The sequence below is a fragment of the Hippocampus zosterae genome, chromosome 12, assembly GCF_025434085.1.
Source record: "Hippocampus zosterae strain Florida chromosome 12, ASM2543408v3, whole genome shotgun sequence".
NCBI lineage: Eukaryota > Metazoa > Chordata > Actinopteri > Syngnathiformes > Syngnathidae > Hippocampus > Hippocampus zosterae.
The window spans coordinates 2,784,535-2,803,469 of NC_067462.1; the positions used below are offsets into that span (position 1 = coordinate 2,784,535).

The 18,935-nt window shown below is 43.4% G+C and overlaps 1 protein-coding gene across 4 annotated transcripts; it reads left to right on the plus strand.

The window, feature by feature from the left end:
- The first annotated feature begins 623 nt into the window (after positions 1-623).
- On the plus strand, positions 624-18,841 carry hao2 (hydroxyacid oxidase 2 (long chain)). 4 transcript variants are annotated; one of them, XM_052081389.1, is made up of 11 exons: positions 624-695; positions 12,670-12,714; positions 13,800-14,031; positions 14,823-14,879; positions 15,501-15,653; positions 15,735-15,886; positions 16,256-16,539; positions 16,710-16,928; positions 17,579-17,737; positions 18,303-18,372; positions 18,450-18,841. In XM_052081389.1, exons 4-11 carry the CDS (start codon positions 14,863-14,865, stop codon positions 18,503-18,505), a joined length of 1,110 nt encoding a protein of 369 aa, XP_051937349.1. In that variant the 5' UTR covers positions 624-695; positions 12,670-12,714; positions 13,800-14,031; positions 14,823-14,862; the 3' UTR covers positions 18,506-18,841. The 4 variants fall into 4 exon arrangements, with proteins under 4 accessions (XP_051937349.1, XP_051937346.1, XP_051937347.1 ...); XM_052081387.1 differs by adding an exon at positions 8,684-8,760 and having other exon boundaries at positions 625-695; positions 18,303-18,841; XM_052081386.1 differs by having other exon boundaries at positions 18,303-18,841.
- The last annotated feature ends 94 nt before the right edge of the window (positions 18,842-18,935 follow it).

Consider the following 18,935-nt stretch of genomic DNA (forward strand, 5'->3'; position numbering starts at 1 on the left):
GGAAGGTCCACATTTGTATTAAGAAAATGTTGTGTAATTACTCCCAAAAAATATATATATTTTCTTGATTATAATTTTCTGTGCACATTTAAGATGATGTGAAATTTGTCGGTGAATATTTTCTTTGTGATTAAAAACAACGGAAAATAAAAATAAAAATAGGCGGACGTCGTTGATGAATTGTTCCGGGTGGGGACCTGTAAGAAGGCGGAACTTGGCTGGTGTCCATCAAACGCAAATCTGGTAAAGACTAACGCGCGACGTCATCATTTGGGCTTACTTTTCTACCTGCTTATCCAGGTCAGTAAACAGCAGATAAAGTATCATTGCCTCTGCCCTGAAGTTGTATGTGAATGTGTGATTATTCAAGAGGTGTTGGAGTAGTAGTGCTAAATTTAACATGTTTTAAATAAATTTAAATTCGTTTTTTTCCTCCGCAAATTTGCTTCGGCGCCATCTTGTGTTCCCTTTCGTACTGTATGCCATTTGACAAGCTTTTTAATTTACAATAGTCTGGGAAATTAATATTGTGAAATATTTAAGAGAAGACTTCATAAAGTTTAAGAAATACAAATGTACTGAGATTATTGTTTTGTTTGTATGTGTCGTGTTTAATAAAAACAACCAAGGATGCATGTGGGAGAGAGCAGCGCACGTTGTCGTCATTAACTTCTCCTTTGGATCTACTTGAACAGGTAAACATTTTTGTTACTCTGGTTCACCTCGCTAGACCCAGAACACATGTCCTCTGTATCTTTGGTTAATGTTCTGGCACAAGGTAATAGTCCATTTAAACGTCTTTGCAACAAGGCCATTGGGCGAAAAAAAATTAATCAGTTGTGTGAACCTAGCCAAAGTCTGCACAGCGAGTCACTCGCATGATTTGTTCAGCACAGTTTTTACACCAGTTGGCCTTCCTGCCCAAAAAACGGAGATGTCTGCTTCTGTATTTGACCTTTTCATTTTTTGCCAAATTAGTTCAAAAACGGAGTCCAAACCAGCCAGCTATGAAAGGAGCCATCTGTCATCCATCACCAGAGACAAAATAACATATTTAGACAGATTGAGCCAATGCGGTCCATATAATTTTGATTTAGACTGATCCTCGGCTGACAATCATGCAACAGACAGAATGCATGCAGTTATTAGAACCCAAGTACCAAGCAGAGTGAGGGCCCTCCTGGAATTTCTGAAAGAATATTTTTTTTTGGCCAAATGAATCACCATTTTCGGTGCCTCAACAGTCCAGAAAAACTCCTCGGTTTTAGTACATGCGTGTGTCGTGGTGAAAATGTATTTTCAGGCTCCCTGACACAACTCACAATATGAGCAGAGTATGGCATCACAGTTTGATGCTTTGCCACGAAAAAGTGGGCATGAAGGCCTGTTCGTCGCCACTCGCTTTCAGATGAGTTGTTCGAGGCGAGTGTGTGGTCTGCTGGGCGAGCAATGTTTTGCTCTTCACCAATAGACCCATGATGCGTGACGGAACGTTTTACTTTTACATGTCACACTGTTATACTCTATTAGAATGATAAACTGCCTGTCATTTTAGTGCTGTTTAAATCGTCAGGTTACTCATCCATAGAAGGGCTAGTTTGCCAGAGAGTTGAAAAGGTTGAAAAGGCTTTCGACTGTCACTCTGGTCCTGTTTTGAATTTGGAACTGCAAGAAGAGTAATTAGGAATAATTTTAGACTGTCACTGGCACATCATTCTTGGTCAATCCCAAACCATTTTTAGCAATGTCATCATTTGCTCATGCTAGGCCCAACCGCTCAGGCGTGTTTACAACCATTAAACCGCTTTTGCATTTCTGAGTGACGATCAAGGTTAAATCCCGGTTTGAAGCCATTCTCTGGGAATTGTGTTGCTTGATATGGAGATGAGAACACATTTTTGTGTTTAAAACGGGCCTTTTTTTAAATCACACAGCATGGGGTTGTTTGGAACAATAGTGGAAAGATGCTTAAAAAAATCTTCAGAGTATGTCAACGTTGCCACAAGCCCTGCCTTATTTTGATGTCCTTTGTCCTCTGAAAACCACTGGGCTTGGCTTTCAGTGTGTCAACATGGAGTCTACTGAAAAGCCAACATGTGTCTTTCCACTTTTTGGATGTTTGATGAACAGAAAAAAGAAAGGAACATTTTTATTTCTAAGAGCTTATATGTGTTTCTCTGTATTTTGCTTCATTTTTACAATAACAATACAATTTTGTAATAATGTTACATAATGTAATCTTACCGTCAATGGTCCCGGTTACTCGTGTCAACACCATTACAGACATGTAAGAGGTTGAGTTAAACGTACTCAATAGCGAGTGAAAATGGAAAAAGTTGAGAAATTTGGGCGGAGCAGGTTACATTCGATGCTGACGTGGAGAAATCATGAAATGTGTGTATTACACAACGTGCACAAAAAGTCATCCTGAGAAAGCGGAGACGCGGGACAAAAGAGGTCACAGCTGCGAAAATCTGTCGACATTTGCAAAACATGTATTTGTTCAAAACGGCTCTCACTCCGTCTCAGCCCCGATTCAAATGTTCTAACTTTGCTCTTCCCACTGCAATGCGGCATCATGAAGTACTTGGTCCTTGCACTAGATCGTTGCCCGAACTTTACATATTATTGTGGCTTCCCAGGAGACTCCCTGCTGGCTTGCTCTTTTGCTTACATAATACAACTTTCCAATCTTGTGTTAAAGATAGAAAACAGGGGGAGGGGGGTGAAATGCGAGTTATGTTGCCAAGTTACGCCTATGAGAGAGCCAATGAACCCCATGTTCATGATTATAAGATGACACACTGTATTGTTGAAAATTTACTTTTTGAATATCTTGAATGAGCAATTTGCTGAAAATTTTCCCATATACACCTGCGCCACTTTGCTGTGCAGTTTATAGGTTTGGAGGTACCGTTCGGGGAACAGGATCAGCGGGAATGATGTGGGAGGCCAGCAAAGCTGTCAGAGGAGAGACCAACTGGGTATTTATATGCAACATTAAGATCGTCTTGAAAGCGTGATTTTGGTCTTGGAATATTGACGACAGCATGTCACGGGCATGTTATTAAGAAATCTGGGAACTGTTAGACTTGGGGAAACAAAAACGCCCACGTCTCGTTTAATATTTCTGATGATCAGATCCTGCATGTTTACCAGCTGTCGGCAACAACTAGTAATTCCGAAAACTTGCGACACTCGGGGAAACTCGAGTCACCTATTCTTAGTTTTCAGGCAAGAGTCGATGGGGAAAGACCTGCGTAGGTTCGTCATTGCTGGGTGGAGGGCAGTCATGCAGATCATTTGGAGGAAGTGAAGGGGGGTTGGGGGGAGGTCCTGCGTTTGCGTTGCTCGAACATCCATCCATCCATCCATCCATTTTCCGAACCGCTTGATCCTCACTAGGGTCGCGGGGGGTGCTGGAGCCTATCCCAGCTGTCTCCGGGCAGTAGGCGGGGGACACCCTGAATCGGTTGCCACCCAATCGCAGGGCACACAGAGACGAACAACCATTCGCGCTCACACTCACACCTAGGGACAATTTTTAGAGTGTTCAATCAGCCTGCCACGCATGTTTTTGGAATGTGGGAGGAAACCGGAGCACCCGGAGAAAACCCACGCAAGCCCGGGGAGAACATGCAAACTCCACACAGGGAGGCCGGAGCTGGAATCGAACCCGGTACCTCTGTACTGTGAAGCCGACGTGCTAACCACTGGACTACCGGGTCACCCGTTGCTCGAACACATGATCAAAAACGTCCCATTCAAATAGTGCAACAGGTACACAGCCGAGCTGTCGCCTCGGTAACCACCGTTTAGTCATATTCTCTCAAGGACCGGGCAAATCTCCTTCCTGTATTTTCGGATCATTTGAGACGCAAAATAAATGCGTACAGTAACCGTAGCATCGCAACCGCTAATAAAATAAAACTGCTCGATAGTGCGGGTGGTGGGTATGCATGGTGAGCACGAGTCAAGATGAGGTATGATCTTCACATTTGAAATGGCTGTTTACTGCCAACGTGTCCAAATGACAAAAAGAAGAAAGCACGACATGTACTTTCACTCACTGGATCTGCGGACGGCTTTGGTGAATTGTGTGCGCCAAAGTCGGCGGCATGGAAGGAGACAAGTGCTAGTTGTAGGAAGACAACCTCAGGAAACTTTTGGGGATTGGCCAAGGTTCTTAAAAACTCATCGTGCGTGGCCATCGCACATGTCGTATCTCATTTCAGAAAGTGCTGAATAGCAGCGAACGGTTTCTGAACAGCGTTTCCACCTCCTTCCTCCACTAAGCTTTCCCCTTCCCGCCCCTCCGGGGGGATGAGATCACAAGCTCGAGGCAAGACAAAGTGATTCGGGTTACACATTGTACTCTTCAAACTTTGCTGGCCTGCATTTATTCATTTATTTATATCCTCACAAGTGTCTTCGAACTGACACTGGTGTTTATAGCCACTCAAACGCGTTTTATAATGTCCTGTAAATCATAACGCAACACAGGAATAATAGTAGTTATTATTCTTTATCGCTTCTGTCGCAATGAGAGTGTTTTTCTGATGGTCCCCGTGTGTAACACCATGATAAATCCGGCCACATTTATGGCATAGTTGTCAGTACGTCTGTCTCGGAGTTGAGAAGTTCTGGGTTCAAATCTCGGCTCAAACATCGCTTGGCTTTTCAGCAGGAACCGCGACTTTCTCCCGTCTTCCAAAAACATTCATGTTTGGTCCATTGACGACTTGAACATTTGTCCCCAAGTGTGAATATGAAGCTTCGGTTGTTGTTTTGTTTCTATTGTCACGTTCGGGCCCGTCAAAGCGTGAGGGAAAACACAGCTTTTAACTAATTGGATAAGCAGTCAGTGATTGCAATTTTTACAGATGGGTAGAAAAGTCGTCATGGTTACGCCTGTGTTTTTCTTCTTGGTAAAAGTGTCCGAGTCAGCATTTAAATCTCCTCCCTGAAACTCCGAATGAGTCGTCCGTATTATTCCTTGAACGAAAACTTTTTGCATCAAAGTGACTTATACCGTTTATCAATGACAAAAATGTCAAAACCCAAACCATATGAGGTCAGTCGCAGACAAAACAAACGAAACCATATGCGCATACCTGAAGCGTCAAAGAATAATACACAGCCGTAAGCCGCATTTAATTGAAAAGGCTCGTAGACTAAGCATCGGCGTTCTCTAAGCAAACATTTTGATTGTTCACTGTGGTCCCCCCGCCCCTCTCAAAAAAGTGGCAAAGTGGCTGCAGTTTGGCTACTTAAGATTGGATCCGCACTTTACTCCATTTTGCTCCCAATTCCTCACGCTAACACGGCCATAAACAGACGGATGATGTCATCGCCACCACGTTTTGCTCTGGCGACAGGCCGTGAATGCATTCGGATGTTCAACTCCACAGGGAGCCGAAGGGGGGGGGGGGGGGGGGGGCTGAAGCTTTGTATTATTGTGTAGCCAACAGAACCATATGTCCATTGACTTCTTTTCCCGTCTGCAAAAAAAATCGAACATGTGTATAGCACAATAAATGGAGTGTTTTCGTTGCGCAACATCTGTCCTGCAGTTACATTGTGAAATCGGTGAGTTTGCGACGCGAGTTTTCATGGCAACATGTGTTGTTGTTCTTTGCTGTGGGAAAAGAGGCACTCATTGGATTTGTCATACTTTTCATTTAAAAACGGCGGTGTCAAAGTCGAGGCTCCTCGGCCAGATCTGGCCCTCCAGAATTCCGCTCAAGCAAATCATGTGCATTGACTTCACGTTTCTGGCGATCTAAAGCATTGTTAATTTTTTTTAATGGTTCGTTTAATAGTTTAGTTTTGTAATAAGTTGGAGTTGTTTGTCAGAGAAATGGATGTATGCGATGGAGAAACGGCGAGTAGATGTGTGAACTACACACGTGATACGTGTTTTTCCCCTCTTCATTGTTGTCGATAAAGGAAACGGTGATTGTAAATAAAGGAAAAGGAGATTTAGGATGCGCCGTTTTGGCAGGTTGAAAAATGTGCGTTGACAGCTCAATGGACAAAGTGGACTTGTGCTCACAAAGAGATGCACAAGCCAGACAATGACGTGGCGGGCCTGACTTGGAAGTATTCATCATACTCATTTGCACTTGTATATGTGCCAAAGGGGCAACATCAAAGACTTAGGAGCCATTTATTTCTGCTCTGTGAAACTTTTTTTCCTGGATCAAATGATCTTTTTTTTTTTACGTTTCCAAAAGATTAACATAATAATCCTTCATATTCACATGTGAGGATAACATTCGGATTTATGACGTCTTGATGATCAAATTGATGCTATATATCGCCTATTTTTCACTGCGAAGCAATAGAAGTCTTTTGCTTGTTTTGATTGAGATCACGGTTTCCATCGTTACCCCATTACTCCAGGAAGGAACTCTGGAGTCATGATTTCAAATGACAGAGCAAAGTCTAGGGGGGAGAAAGAAGGCAGGCCTTTTTCCACATCGTGCGTGCAAGTATGGGGTCATTTTAACATCCTCAACATTCATTGAGAAGACGGAACACAAGATTTTCTTGGGTGTGGGGAAAAAAGTGGAACCTCAAATTACAACGTCTCTATCTATGAAGAATTCAGGTTATGCACAACATTTTCGTTGAAAAATTACCTTTATTTATCTCCTATTTTGGGTAGACGGAATGTTCTTGGCACGGATGAGCGGATGGTTCTACTGTACGTTGTGCTTCTTCTTGGGCTGCGTCACCGTCATTGGCAACGTGCATCACACGTGGCTGTAAAACTGAAGTCTAATTGTATCCGGCAGCCGTTGCACGGAGACGTTCTGCCTCCACGCCCTCGATCATCTCGTCAAAAATCGAAATCATGGCAAACAATTGTGACCAATTGTTGAATGTACCGGGGGCAGGGGAGAGAAAATACCAGCAGGAAGAATGGAAATCTAATTGAAAGATTGAGCAGCAGAGATGGAAATTCATCATTCGTTGTCCTTGAACATGGCCGAGCCGCTTAGATTCCAAAGCGCTGAAGTCTTTGTTGGGGGTTACGTTTCCTGCCCCATGACAGTAATGACGCCAATGTGTGTGTTCGCTAAAGAGAGGTCAAAAAAGGGTCTGTGTGCCTTTCATATATGTGTGTGTGTGTGTGTGTGTGTGTGGGTGGAGGGCTACAAGATTAGAAGCTACCTGGCCACTGACCCAACACTGATAAATCAGGTCAGTTCTTTTGATGCAGTGCAGCGACCTGCCCCCCAAATATCTTTTCTACTTCCAACACTGAGCAAGCATCCAGTCGGCTCTTTATGAACCTGCCTCATAATATATGAGCAGAAAAAGGACGGGGATGAACGCGTCATCTCAAGTGAGTCGCTGGAGGGTCAGGCTTTGATCATTTACCTCACTTTTGTTGACCTCCAACCGTCATTTTTTTTTACCATTACGTGCTTTATTTGGAAAAAGTTTGTGTTTATTCTCGTTATTCAAACGTTTCATTCATGCAAGAATCGGTTCCCTTCGCAGTCCATGACACGGTTCCAAATCCAGTGGTAGTGTGTCACATTATCAATGGCCCAATGATTAAAACAATGATTCACCGCTTTGTAACATGTTCCTTTTCGACCGCTCCACTTTTCCCACCATAGATGGATATCGTCGTCTGCACCGGTCCGGGCTTGGAGGGGCCGGACTGACTGTTGGCCTGCCCCCGGCTCTCCGCCATAATCAAATTGTTTTGTGAAACAACACGTACCCACTGTAAAATGAGCCTCGTTCCAAACAAACGCCTCACTCTCCTGACCAGCCATGCTCGCTCTCTGTCTCACACAAACACACACACATTGGTCATCAGAGTCTTGATGTTACAAACTGTTGCACTTGAGAGAGTTAATCAAAATATTATTTCCTTCACTAATGGCGGCATATGCTTTAAATAGACTGTAAATGCGAAGCCCCGTAATGTCCGTGCACAGGGTTTCCGACACGCTGTTGCGTAAATCATTGGGAATCATAAACGCTCTCCTTTGTTTGCTTCCAATGAAGTCACATAAATGTCAGGATGGCCGGTGAGATAATGCGGTGGTCTCGTTATACACAACGGCTTCCACTGGAAACACAAACACGACACATATGTTGGGGACACCATGGCTCCATTTCCTTCGATGTTTTTCCAGCTAGGTGTGGGAACCATGGGAGGCGGAACATATGGCAAAAACCTCGTGACTCCCTGAAAACAGAAATACTGTACCTGTAAACCACAGGTGTCAAATCAAGGCCCGGGGGCCAGATCTGGCCCGCCACCTCATTTTATATGACCCGCGAAAGTAAATCAAGCATGTCAAGTTCCATGAAGCTCGCTAAAATCTGAGCCAACATTTCAAATTGTCATAACCAATCCACCACAACAGTCATTATTCTTGACTTCTGATTTTGAAACTAGTTATTCATAATTTATATGTGGAGGGGATTAAACATTTATCTGATTTCCCAAAATTCACGATGGCCCTCCAAGGGGAACCGTAATTGGCCCGCGACAACAATGAGTTTGATACCCCTGATGGAAGCAGTGGGAGCCGTACTCCCACAAAGGCATCTTGTCATGCTTATCCGATGTACTGACTAATGCCCACTTGTATTATTTTCGGAACATTGTGTCACATTTCTGTCACATTTCTGTCATTTTTTATTTTATGAGGCTCCCAATTCTGCTGAGATGCTCATAAGAAGTGGACAATACATGCCCAAAAGATCTGTTTCCAACTACCTTTTAATGTGAGCATCTGACAGTTCCTCAACCCTAACCTTACCTGCTTCAGTATGATTTTTTTTTTTTAATCCAGTCTTTTCAAAAAATCAAAACGGACCCATTTTGAAGAGGCAGGTTTTCTCCAAGTTAGGTGAATTGAAGACGGGTTCCGCATTTGTCTTTGTTCCTCTTTAGGTTCCCACCCACTCTTTTTCCTTCTTTTATCTCCTTCAATCATTCTCATCCCGCCCGTTTCACAGATGAACGGGGTCGACGTGGCAAGCCTTGTTTTCTTCTAATGAAGATGGACAGTTAATAGCTCAGTGACCTTAATCCACGTACTTGCAAAGGAGGTTTTCGTCCCTTCAGTAAAATCAACTTCAAGTAGCGGCAGAACTAATTTGGCTTGCCTTATCTGGCTTTTTCAATCGACCCCATTTTCCAGGCTCCCCTTTGCCCTCTCTCTCGCTCACTATCTCTCGTGTAAACAAGCAAAATGAAACATTTCCGCAGCCTAAACATGATGTCCTCTGAATGTAATCCAAAAGTGATTCATTGGCCACAATTAGATCAATGCATGTTTTTACTTTTAATTTATGTGGTCGCTCTTTATGGTGGGGGTGGGTTAGGGGGGGGGGCACATACTAGGTATATAGAAACTCTTAGCGGCTTGTTCCGGCCATTATTTCATCGTCATCATACATTGGAACTTATCACATGTTCTCTGAAGAGGCTTTCATGGGAGCACAACTTGAAATTGTCGTTCTCACATATGAATAGGAACGAACGATTTACATTCTGATAAGTCACAAAAAATGTCATATACGGTAGCGGCTAAAGCCGTGCACTCGTGTGCAGAAAGTGGATGCAGCTAATGTTCTGTAATTGCCCCTAATGAGTATAATTGACCTGAAATCTTCACAGGACTCCATCTTAAGACGCAAGTGAGCAGATGCAAAATAAAATGGAGGATACTGCCAATGATTCAACTTCCCACCAGGCCAGTAAAGAAGGGAAAACGTTTACATGAATGACCCTGTAAAATAAAAAAAACACATATTTGTCAAAAGATTTTCAGTCAAATGTCTATGGACAACAAAAACACTCGGGGCGAAATGAATTCATTCTCATTTTAAACTTGTAACATTTATCATGAATGTACATAGAATGAATCAGCCAATTACTGTATTTGACTTAATGGTACATTAGTCATTTTTATTAACATTTTATTTTACAAGTACACGATACACCAGCTTAAACAATTATTTAATGAGATAATTGAACTTGAAAAATTGGGAGAAAAAAAAACACCTGCAAAATTAATGGAACAAATCATCCGAGACTCTTGATCATATACCGTAAAAGCTCAGTGAGCCAGATTAAAAGAACAGGCTGTAAAAAAAAAGTAATTCGTGCAAACAACCATCTTTTTCTTTTGAAATCAAGTTTTACAAACTTTCTGCCTGTGTTGTCATCCACCTTGGTAACTCTCCTGTATAACCAAAGTAAAAAATGAAGATGAGAACGTTGGGATTTCCCATTTTGTCAGAACAGGAAGTTTGCCAGACAATCTGTATCTCTCTCTCTCGCTCCCTCATATTCCTCTGCCTTATCCCATGTCATCCTGCGCCACATCCTCTGCTCTCACCTCCTACGTCTCTTCTCTCCTTTCGTATCATGCTTTCATATTAGACCCTAGAATTCCAATCTGCCTTTTAGCATTAAAGCAAAAACGTAAACGTACAGTCGGCGCTCTGTGCGGGAGTCCAACTTGAAGTCAGGGGCCGACTGTGGGGAGGCGACCTTGAGCCAGTTATGGTTCATTTGTGACGCGAAAGGCTTTCTGAATCACGGGCCAGGAATAACAAAGCAAAGACTCTCTCACTGTGTTGCCTTAAACACTCTGATCCCACCGTGGGTCATAACAGGGTGTATGGGGGGAGGGGGGGGTTCTGTAATACTCACTTGAGTTCACATCGGAGAGCCAGAGAGGATGGCCTTAGTATTAAAAATAAAACAAATTAATTCATTAATTGTGGATCGACCTCAGCTTGTCTTCATAAATACATAAAGTACTTCCTGTGTTGGAAAGGAAATGCGTTCCTGGGGAATACAAGTGCAAAACGCTCCCATGCCTGTGATTATGATCCATTCTGCTGTGGTTTAAAAAGGGTAGCACCCAAAATAACAACATGGCAAGGATGCTCCTCACTTTTAGCTCGGGGAGAATTAGAATTTAAAGCAGGCAGATGAGTAGTACTGGTCTCGCGCTCTGTCATTAGCGCGTGCCGCACCTTTTTCTTGGTACGAGCACGTGTTTAATGCTTATGCAGACAGTTACTGTTGTCGTGGTGTTTTTCAAACATATTTACTCGTAATATGCCATTTTTTTTCTGCAGAGGCGTAAATGTTTGCCACAGGGCATGAGCTCACTGACCGTCGCCGCAGATATTCTTTTTCTGTTTGATTACTTGACCGTGAAGGGCAGCGTTTTGACGCCATCTAGAAACATCTTGCTGTCGAGAAAGTGTGTCGGAGTGAGTTGAGGAGTTCCAGTTAGATGTAAGTCATGCTTTGCTGCCATCTTGTGTAGGGATAGATCACTTATTGGCATGGCCCTTTTTTTCTGACGGCCGGGAAGATTGAAAGGGGAATCTGAAAATTTCTTCATTAACCATGAAAAAAGACATTTTAAGACAGTTAAGAGGGGTTTTTTTTTTGGAGGTGGTGGGGGGGGGATATTGTCCCTTTTACCGAAAATGAATATCGGCTCCGATTATTGGTTATCGGCCTCCTTTACTACAAATAATTGGTATTAATTGGTCTCTAATCTTGTAGCTTCAAGAGGCAATTCTAAACTTTTCATGGCCGCGTGTCAATCACTCGCAGATTTGCACTGCACTCGCAGGGCACGTTCACTTTTGTCTCTGTGTTTTGATTCCGAGACAAATATTTACTGTAATTATGACTCCAGCGGTAATAATAGATTGATTGCAGCAAGTTACAAGTTGCCCAAATATTTGTCTTGCATCACTATAGGAACAGAACTTTGTCATCAACTGAGGTCTTGATTTTTGTTGTTGTTGTTGTTGTTGTTGTGACTTCACCAGGCTACTCTCCATATAGCACGCGGAGGCAAAACCAACACAATTTCCAAAACCACTGTGGCAAGTGGTTCACACATCATCGTGAGACAGGCTCATAAAACCACTAAATGAACGTCAGATAAGGAGACGTGCAGGAAGTTGGGCAAACACGTAACCCCCCCCCCCCCCCCCCCCGCCCGGCACCTCCCCCACCATTTGACCTTGTGAGGGAATTGCAGCTGTTTTACAATGACTTCATAACGGTGGAAAGCCACTATTTGTCATGTCTGCATGTGTTCAACCCACCAGAGTGGATTTTTGGCTGATGAGTCACAGAAAATGGAGACTGCACAGTCAGGCAGATACATATACCCCAACAACCCCCCTCCACACCCCCCTTCGTGTCCCTCAGGCCTAAATTCGCCCCCTTGATGTATTCATTCACACACAGACAGAGGTGGGTAAGACATCACATTAGCGTCTGATGGTTGGAAGTCGTGCGTGCAAAATGTGCGTGACTGTCCTCTTCGAGAGACTTTAATGTTCACAATTCAGTATGACTGCTCTCCATGTCAGTTTGCTGACATCACTTCCGGTCTATTCCAAATTACAAGTTTCAGAGGCCAAAAAGCAAATGGGTGGTTAATTCATTGTAATTTATTAAACACTACAATTAAAATGAGTGGGGTTCCCCCCCCACCTACAATCTACGAATGAGCTAGCACAAGGGAAGTAAAATACAATCAAGGAGACACAAATAAAAGAGTATCAGGAATATATATGCCTGTGAGTATTGTTTAATTTTCTGTGCTGCTGCACCTTTTATATTCAAATATCTGTTTCTTACAGCATTCTATTACCACCACATGGACGCCATTCATAAGCCCATCTTTTGTTAGTATTAAGTCAGACGGACTGTATTGAGATAAAGCTGCGTTATTGTTTTGAATACAGATGGTATCATTCTCTTTGTTTTATGTTTAGTTTGACAGTAAATTAGATGGGCAACTTGTGGCCTCTTTTTTATTATATTTAGGTTGTGTTTTTTTGGGAGGGGTGATTATAAGTGGCACTGAATCATCGTGTCTGACTTGGAAAAGTAGACAGCAAGAAGGACGAGATGAAGGGAGCCACAAGCGTGGCGCCCTATTCAAAGATTGCAGCATTGTTAGTGTCCTATCAGCACCATGGAAACAGCACGCACAAACATTCAGGTGAAGGCTGATCTCGGTTGTCCCAACACTTGGATGACAAGATTGGAGAACATCCTTCCAGGCGCTGAAGTGACTGTTGGAATGTTGAGGGAAGCGTTGGCCTTCAAAGTCGAGTGAGGTCACTCAAAGTAAATGGCACGTCATTAACTCCCGGTTCTTGCTTTTTTAATTCATGACTTGCCAACCAAATACACGGCAGGATTCCCGTTCAGTAGTGCTGTGTGACTCTCCCGTCAGGTGCTTGAACGAATCACTCCACACGTCATTTATCAAAAAGGATGACAGTCTCTGCATTTTCACCGACATCAGGATCGGGAATGGTTTCCCTCTCATCGTCCCTAAAAGGCTGAACACATCATTTGTGATACTCGAGTTTTTAAAGCCTCTCCATCAGGGTTTAGCCAAGTCCTGTCCTATTCCAGCCTGTTTTAGAAGTCTCCCTTCTCCAACACACTCGATTCAATTGATTGGGATCGTTAATCAGGCTTCTGCGATGCTTGCTGATGATCGTTTGAGTCAGGACCAGACTTTTTTTTTTTTCCGGGATGGGAGGGTTGAGGTTATTGAAAAGCCAGATGTATGTGATAAAATGCATTCATTGTGTGGATAATCCACTGGGGGGAGCGTAATTACAGTAATTTATTCTTCGGGACAGAGCAGTGTTTCCCAATCTTTTTGGAGTCCAGGCACTCTTTTTGCAGTACAGTACTTTAAAAAAAATCTCATGGTACACCCAAAAATAAATTTATTTTTCTCTATCCACAGTCCAGTCCAGTCATTGATGAGCTCTTGGTGTTTTAAAAAAAAACAAAAAAACAAGGAGGCCAGAGCAAGTGGGGGAGTTGGTGTGAACCGGCATTGGGAGGTGTGGGGGAGGAGCTTCCCACTCTGATGAAGTGAGGTACCTAGGGGGGAACATGAGAGGGGGCGGGGTGCCCTCTGACACGACCTCGTCACATGAGAGCACGGAAGGCCGCTGACAGCACACCAGGTTAAGGTAAGACTTGCTCGTTTTGGGATTTCAGTCACCTCAATGCTAGTTTACAATTAGCACATATTTGCCTTGTTTCAGGAAAAGCAGGTTTAGATGGAGAAAAAGAAACAATAATCACCGTCGTAAAGGCAGTTTGTTTGGAACATGGTGAAAGAGAGCAAGTATTCTAGAAATTCACCTGGACAATGTGCTGTCACTAAGCGACATTTCGGCACGTGACGGACACCTTTCACGGCTCTCTCTCACTCTCGCTCTCTCACTTTCTCTCTCACAATATCACACACGCATGTTCAGCCACATGAAGACTGAATGTATTTCACATCGATGCGCTGCTACTGCCCATACTTGATGTTTTCTCTTCAACATGGCGCCCCTTTTATGTTGTAATTAACACAAACTGATTTTAGGGGAAAATGTGTGATGAGTCATCAACAAAACGATCAGATCACAGTGTTGTCACCATGGTTGGGTACAAGGCTCCTTCGGTATAATTTTAACAAGCCAACATCTTTATTCTTTATTATTAACCTTTACTCTTTTTTTAAATAGCAACAAAAACACAACATGCTAATGACGAATATGAGCGTATCTGAACACGGATGACCATTGACATTTTTCCTCTTTATTTCGTGCTGCACTTCCCTCAAGTGTTCATGATTGGAAGTGTTTTGGGATAATCCCATGCAGTATTTCTTCACGATTTCTATGGTTTAATCTCTTGGACAATACTGTACATGTGTTGATGCAATGAGATTTGGACACAATTGTTGACGTGTATTTTGTCTTTTGGGCAGGTTATGTCTCTGTCAGGAGGGTGCAAGTAGTCCTGAGAAAATGAGCATTTGCAACCGGTGAGTGAACAACGACCACGTTATATTTTTTTGATATGATAGTTATTGCTCTACCATTCTAAATATATGGCTTGATGATTATTTTGGTCCCGAGTTGCATCACAAAAAGCTGATTTTTGCCTCAGTATGGTGGCTTATTATGCAAGAAGTTTACGTCCATCGGTGCTTCTCTCCGTTTTTCCACCAGTTAGGCGCCACTTCAAAAATCTTTTGAAGATTCGCGCAAACAAAAAACACACTTTTTTGAGCTAAAAAATGGTTGAACAAATCAATGTTTAAAAGAATGTTGATTTATTCTTTATGTATTGTTCAGTGTGTGTGTTTTTTTTAAACATTTTTTAATTATTGTTTAGTTTGTATCGTATTTTGTGTTATGTTATTTAAATTGACATTTAAATTTGGTTTCCCAAACACTTTTTGAACCACAGACAACATGACCCTGTCTCTGCGAGCCTGGCAGCAAAAATTCAGAACTTTTGGAGATTCTCCAATTTCTTTGAAAATAATATTTGTAGGACATTTATTGAAGTACCCTAGCATGGATTTCGAGGTTCAAGTTTGTCATCATGTGATGTAGGACAGGGGCCTGCCGGGGGTTGTTTCTAATGTTGCATCCCACAGAGAGGGCGGGCAGTGTGCCGAAATGGCCATGGTATGCCTGACAGACTTTGAGGAGTACGCCAAGGAGCACCTGTCCAAGGCCACGTGGGACTACTACGCTGCCGGAGCCGACGAGTGCTGCACCCGAGATGACAACCTGTTGGCCTTCAAGCGGTACCGGAATCTTGGCTAAAATAACGAGTGTTTCTCAGCAGCCCTTCTCAATTTTGATGTTCACGTTGTCTCCGCGTGCAGGATCCGCCTGAGACCTCGCATCCTGCGCGACGTGTCGGTGAGCGACACTCGGACTACGGTGCAGGGTGCAGAGATCAGCTTCCCGGTGGGCATCGCGCCGACTGCCTTCCATTGTCTGGCGTGGCACGAGGGTGAGATGGCCACAGCGAGAGGTGGGTCACGCTATATATATATATTTTTTTAAATACATTTTTTAAAAGACTGTCTGTGGCCTTTAGCATTAGGCGATATTCATATGTATGAACTGCAGATTCCCACCACTAGGTGGAAGCATATGATCACAATCGTGACCTTTGTTGAGTGGCTGCTGTTTGTTTTGGGAACATAACGCAAAACCTTGAAAGCCTTTTTCACAACCCTGAATCTTGTTTCAAAGCAAACCCTGCCTAGAAACCATGGTGCAAGGCTAATTTCAAACCTGAACCCTGGCCGGATGGGGTTGGAGTTAAAGTTAGTTGGTGAGGTTTGCTTAGTACTAACTATAAAGAGTAATTGGGCATTGTATTTCCTCCACTATACAGCCACCGAGGCACTAAACACATGCTACATCACCAGCACGTACTCCACCTGCTCGGTGGAGGAGATTGTGGCGGCGGCGCCTAACGGCTACCGCTGGTTTCAGCTCTACGTGTACCGTGACCGCAAGCTGTCGGAGCAGATCGTGCACCGCGTGGAGGTGCTGGGCTTCAAGGCCCTGGTGCTCACTGTCGACGTGCCGTACACGGGCAAACGGCGCAACGACATCCGCAACCAGTTCAAGCTGCCGCCGCATCTCAAAGTCAAGAACTTTGATGGCGCCTTTCAGGTGAATGGGCCGTGCTTTTTCCAACGATGATGAATGTGTACGCGTCAGAGTGATTCCACAAGAATTTGACACCCTATTCCACAATCCGAGCGCTGCGCCTAATAACGTGTCGCGTGGGTGTAGATCGAAATGACAAGTGTGGGACTAAAAACAAAATCCATACCTATCAGGAGGTGGCAGGACCGGAGGAATACGGGATCCCGGCCAACACTTTGGACCCGTCTGTTAGCTGGAAGGACATCTACTGGCTGCAGTCCATCACGCGGCTGCCAATCATCATCAAGGGCATCCTGACCAAGGAGGATGCTGAGCTGGCGGTGGAGCACGGCGTGCAGGGCATCATCGTGTCCAACCACGGTGGGAGACAACTGGACGGCGGCCCGGCCTCAGTAAGATGTATTCATGATTGTTTTTTGGCGGGGGGGGGGGGGGGTTCCATTCATCTCAGCAAATATTTTAGAATTTGAATCTTTATGGTCATTGCAGTGTACAACAAAATTGGGAATATGCATTGGAATATGAATCGATCATAAACAATTTTGCATTTACATTGTGAACATTTTTAAACAATTTACTGATTAATTATGACTAAGTTCATTATAAATCCATCCAAAGTACGTTTTTCATGAAAATAAGACCATTCAAATGAAATAATTGCACGAATGGTTAAAATAAACAGTTTTTCATAAAATGCAATAATAATTGTACAGTAGAATGAACAGGAATGGATATTTCATTCAAATGAACTATTTTACACACATATTTGACTGTTTTTGTAAGATAGAAATAAGAAATAATGTTCCCCTTGAGTACAAAAGTTTGCCCACCTGATCTCACACCGTAAACTGAGCCATCACGCTGCCTTGTTCAAAGAGTCTCTGTCACGTGCTTTTCTCATGTAGTGGTGCACGCCTGAGGCAAGGCCACCTCGGCAAAATAGTCGCTCGGGTCCGAGTTTTCCACCGTGTGGCCAAATCACTACTTGAGGAACTTTTCAGGAGCGAATAAATACAGAGCCGTTTGGTTGCCGTGTCTGCAGATCGACGCCCTGTCTGAGATCGTGGACACGGTTCAGGGCCGCATCGAGGTCTACCTGGACGGGGGCATCCGCACGGGCAGCGATGTGCTGAAGGCGCTGGCCTTGGGGGCCAGGTGTGTGTTCATTGGCCGCCCGGCAGTGTGGGGCCTTGCATACAAGGTACGTCATTTGGTGTGTGTGTGTGCGTGCGCGTCTGTGTGCGCGTGTCCTTCAACGCTGTGAAATCCCTTCCACTCGTGTCATGACCCGCTGAAGATAAATCTCCTATCCGTCTCGGTGACAGATTATTTTGATGTCTATTTGGTGGCAGTAGGGGGGCAACGTGAGCTGGATTATGTTTGCTTGTGGCCATGGCGGTTACATAGTAACATGAAGTACAAGTGCAATGACAAAAATGCATGTAGTATAGTTATATGAAATGATTATTACGAAGGCAACACCTTTTTAACAGATCATCTCAAAAAGTTCAATACGGCAGACGTATAATGAAAACGTTAGAAATGCTGAGATTTTTTTTTTAATAAATGCATTTATATGAATACAGTAATTATTTAGAAATTAATCTAAATAAAAACGTATTTTAAAAAAAATTCACCAAAAGATATTTTTGTGAAATTCCTAACCGGGGCAGTATTTATGGACCAAAGGTTTGCTATTGTGTTGTAGGACTCCGCTGTACCGGTTTATGGGCTATTCCTTAATTTTTCGTCTCTCATCTTTTCAGGGGGAGGAAGGCGTGAGGGAGGTGCTGCAAATTCTAAACGACGAGTTCCGCCTCTCAATGGCTTTATCGGGTGAGTGCGAACAACCGGTCCGAATGACAACCGCCATCGTCGTTCCGCTGTGGAAAGCCTCCGTTTTGTTGCTGCAGGTTGCCGGAATGTGGCGGAAATCAACAGGAACCTCATCCAATTTTCCAAACTGTGACCCACCTGCGGAAAGCAGCATTTGTCATGGAGCCAACACTCGTTTCCAACACAGAAAGGAGAAGAACAAACTCTAGCTTTGAGCTTCACTCAACTCGAATCCATTTTCGACTGTATTTAGAGAGCACAACCAGCGCCGTATACAAAGTGCTGTGCATGGAGCAAAAATAATTCAGACAACAACAAACAAAACAATAACCAAGATAGTAGAAAGCACAAAAATAGTCAAACCAAAAATCAAGTCAAAAGCCAAAGAATAAAAATGATTTTTAAGATGAGTTTTAAAGACAAAACATGCTGTTTGTGTTTTAATAAACGCAAAAGTGGGGACATTCCATAGTGTTGACTAAAAATGACATTTGCTACTTATAAACTCATTTACCCTGGAGCTTTTCTAAATATGCAACAATACTAAATGAGGAATAACCTTT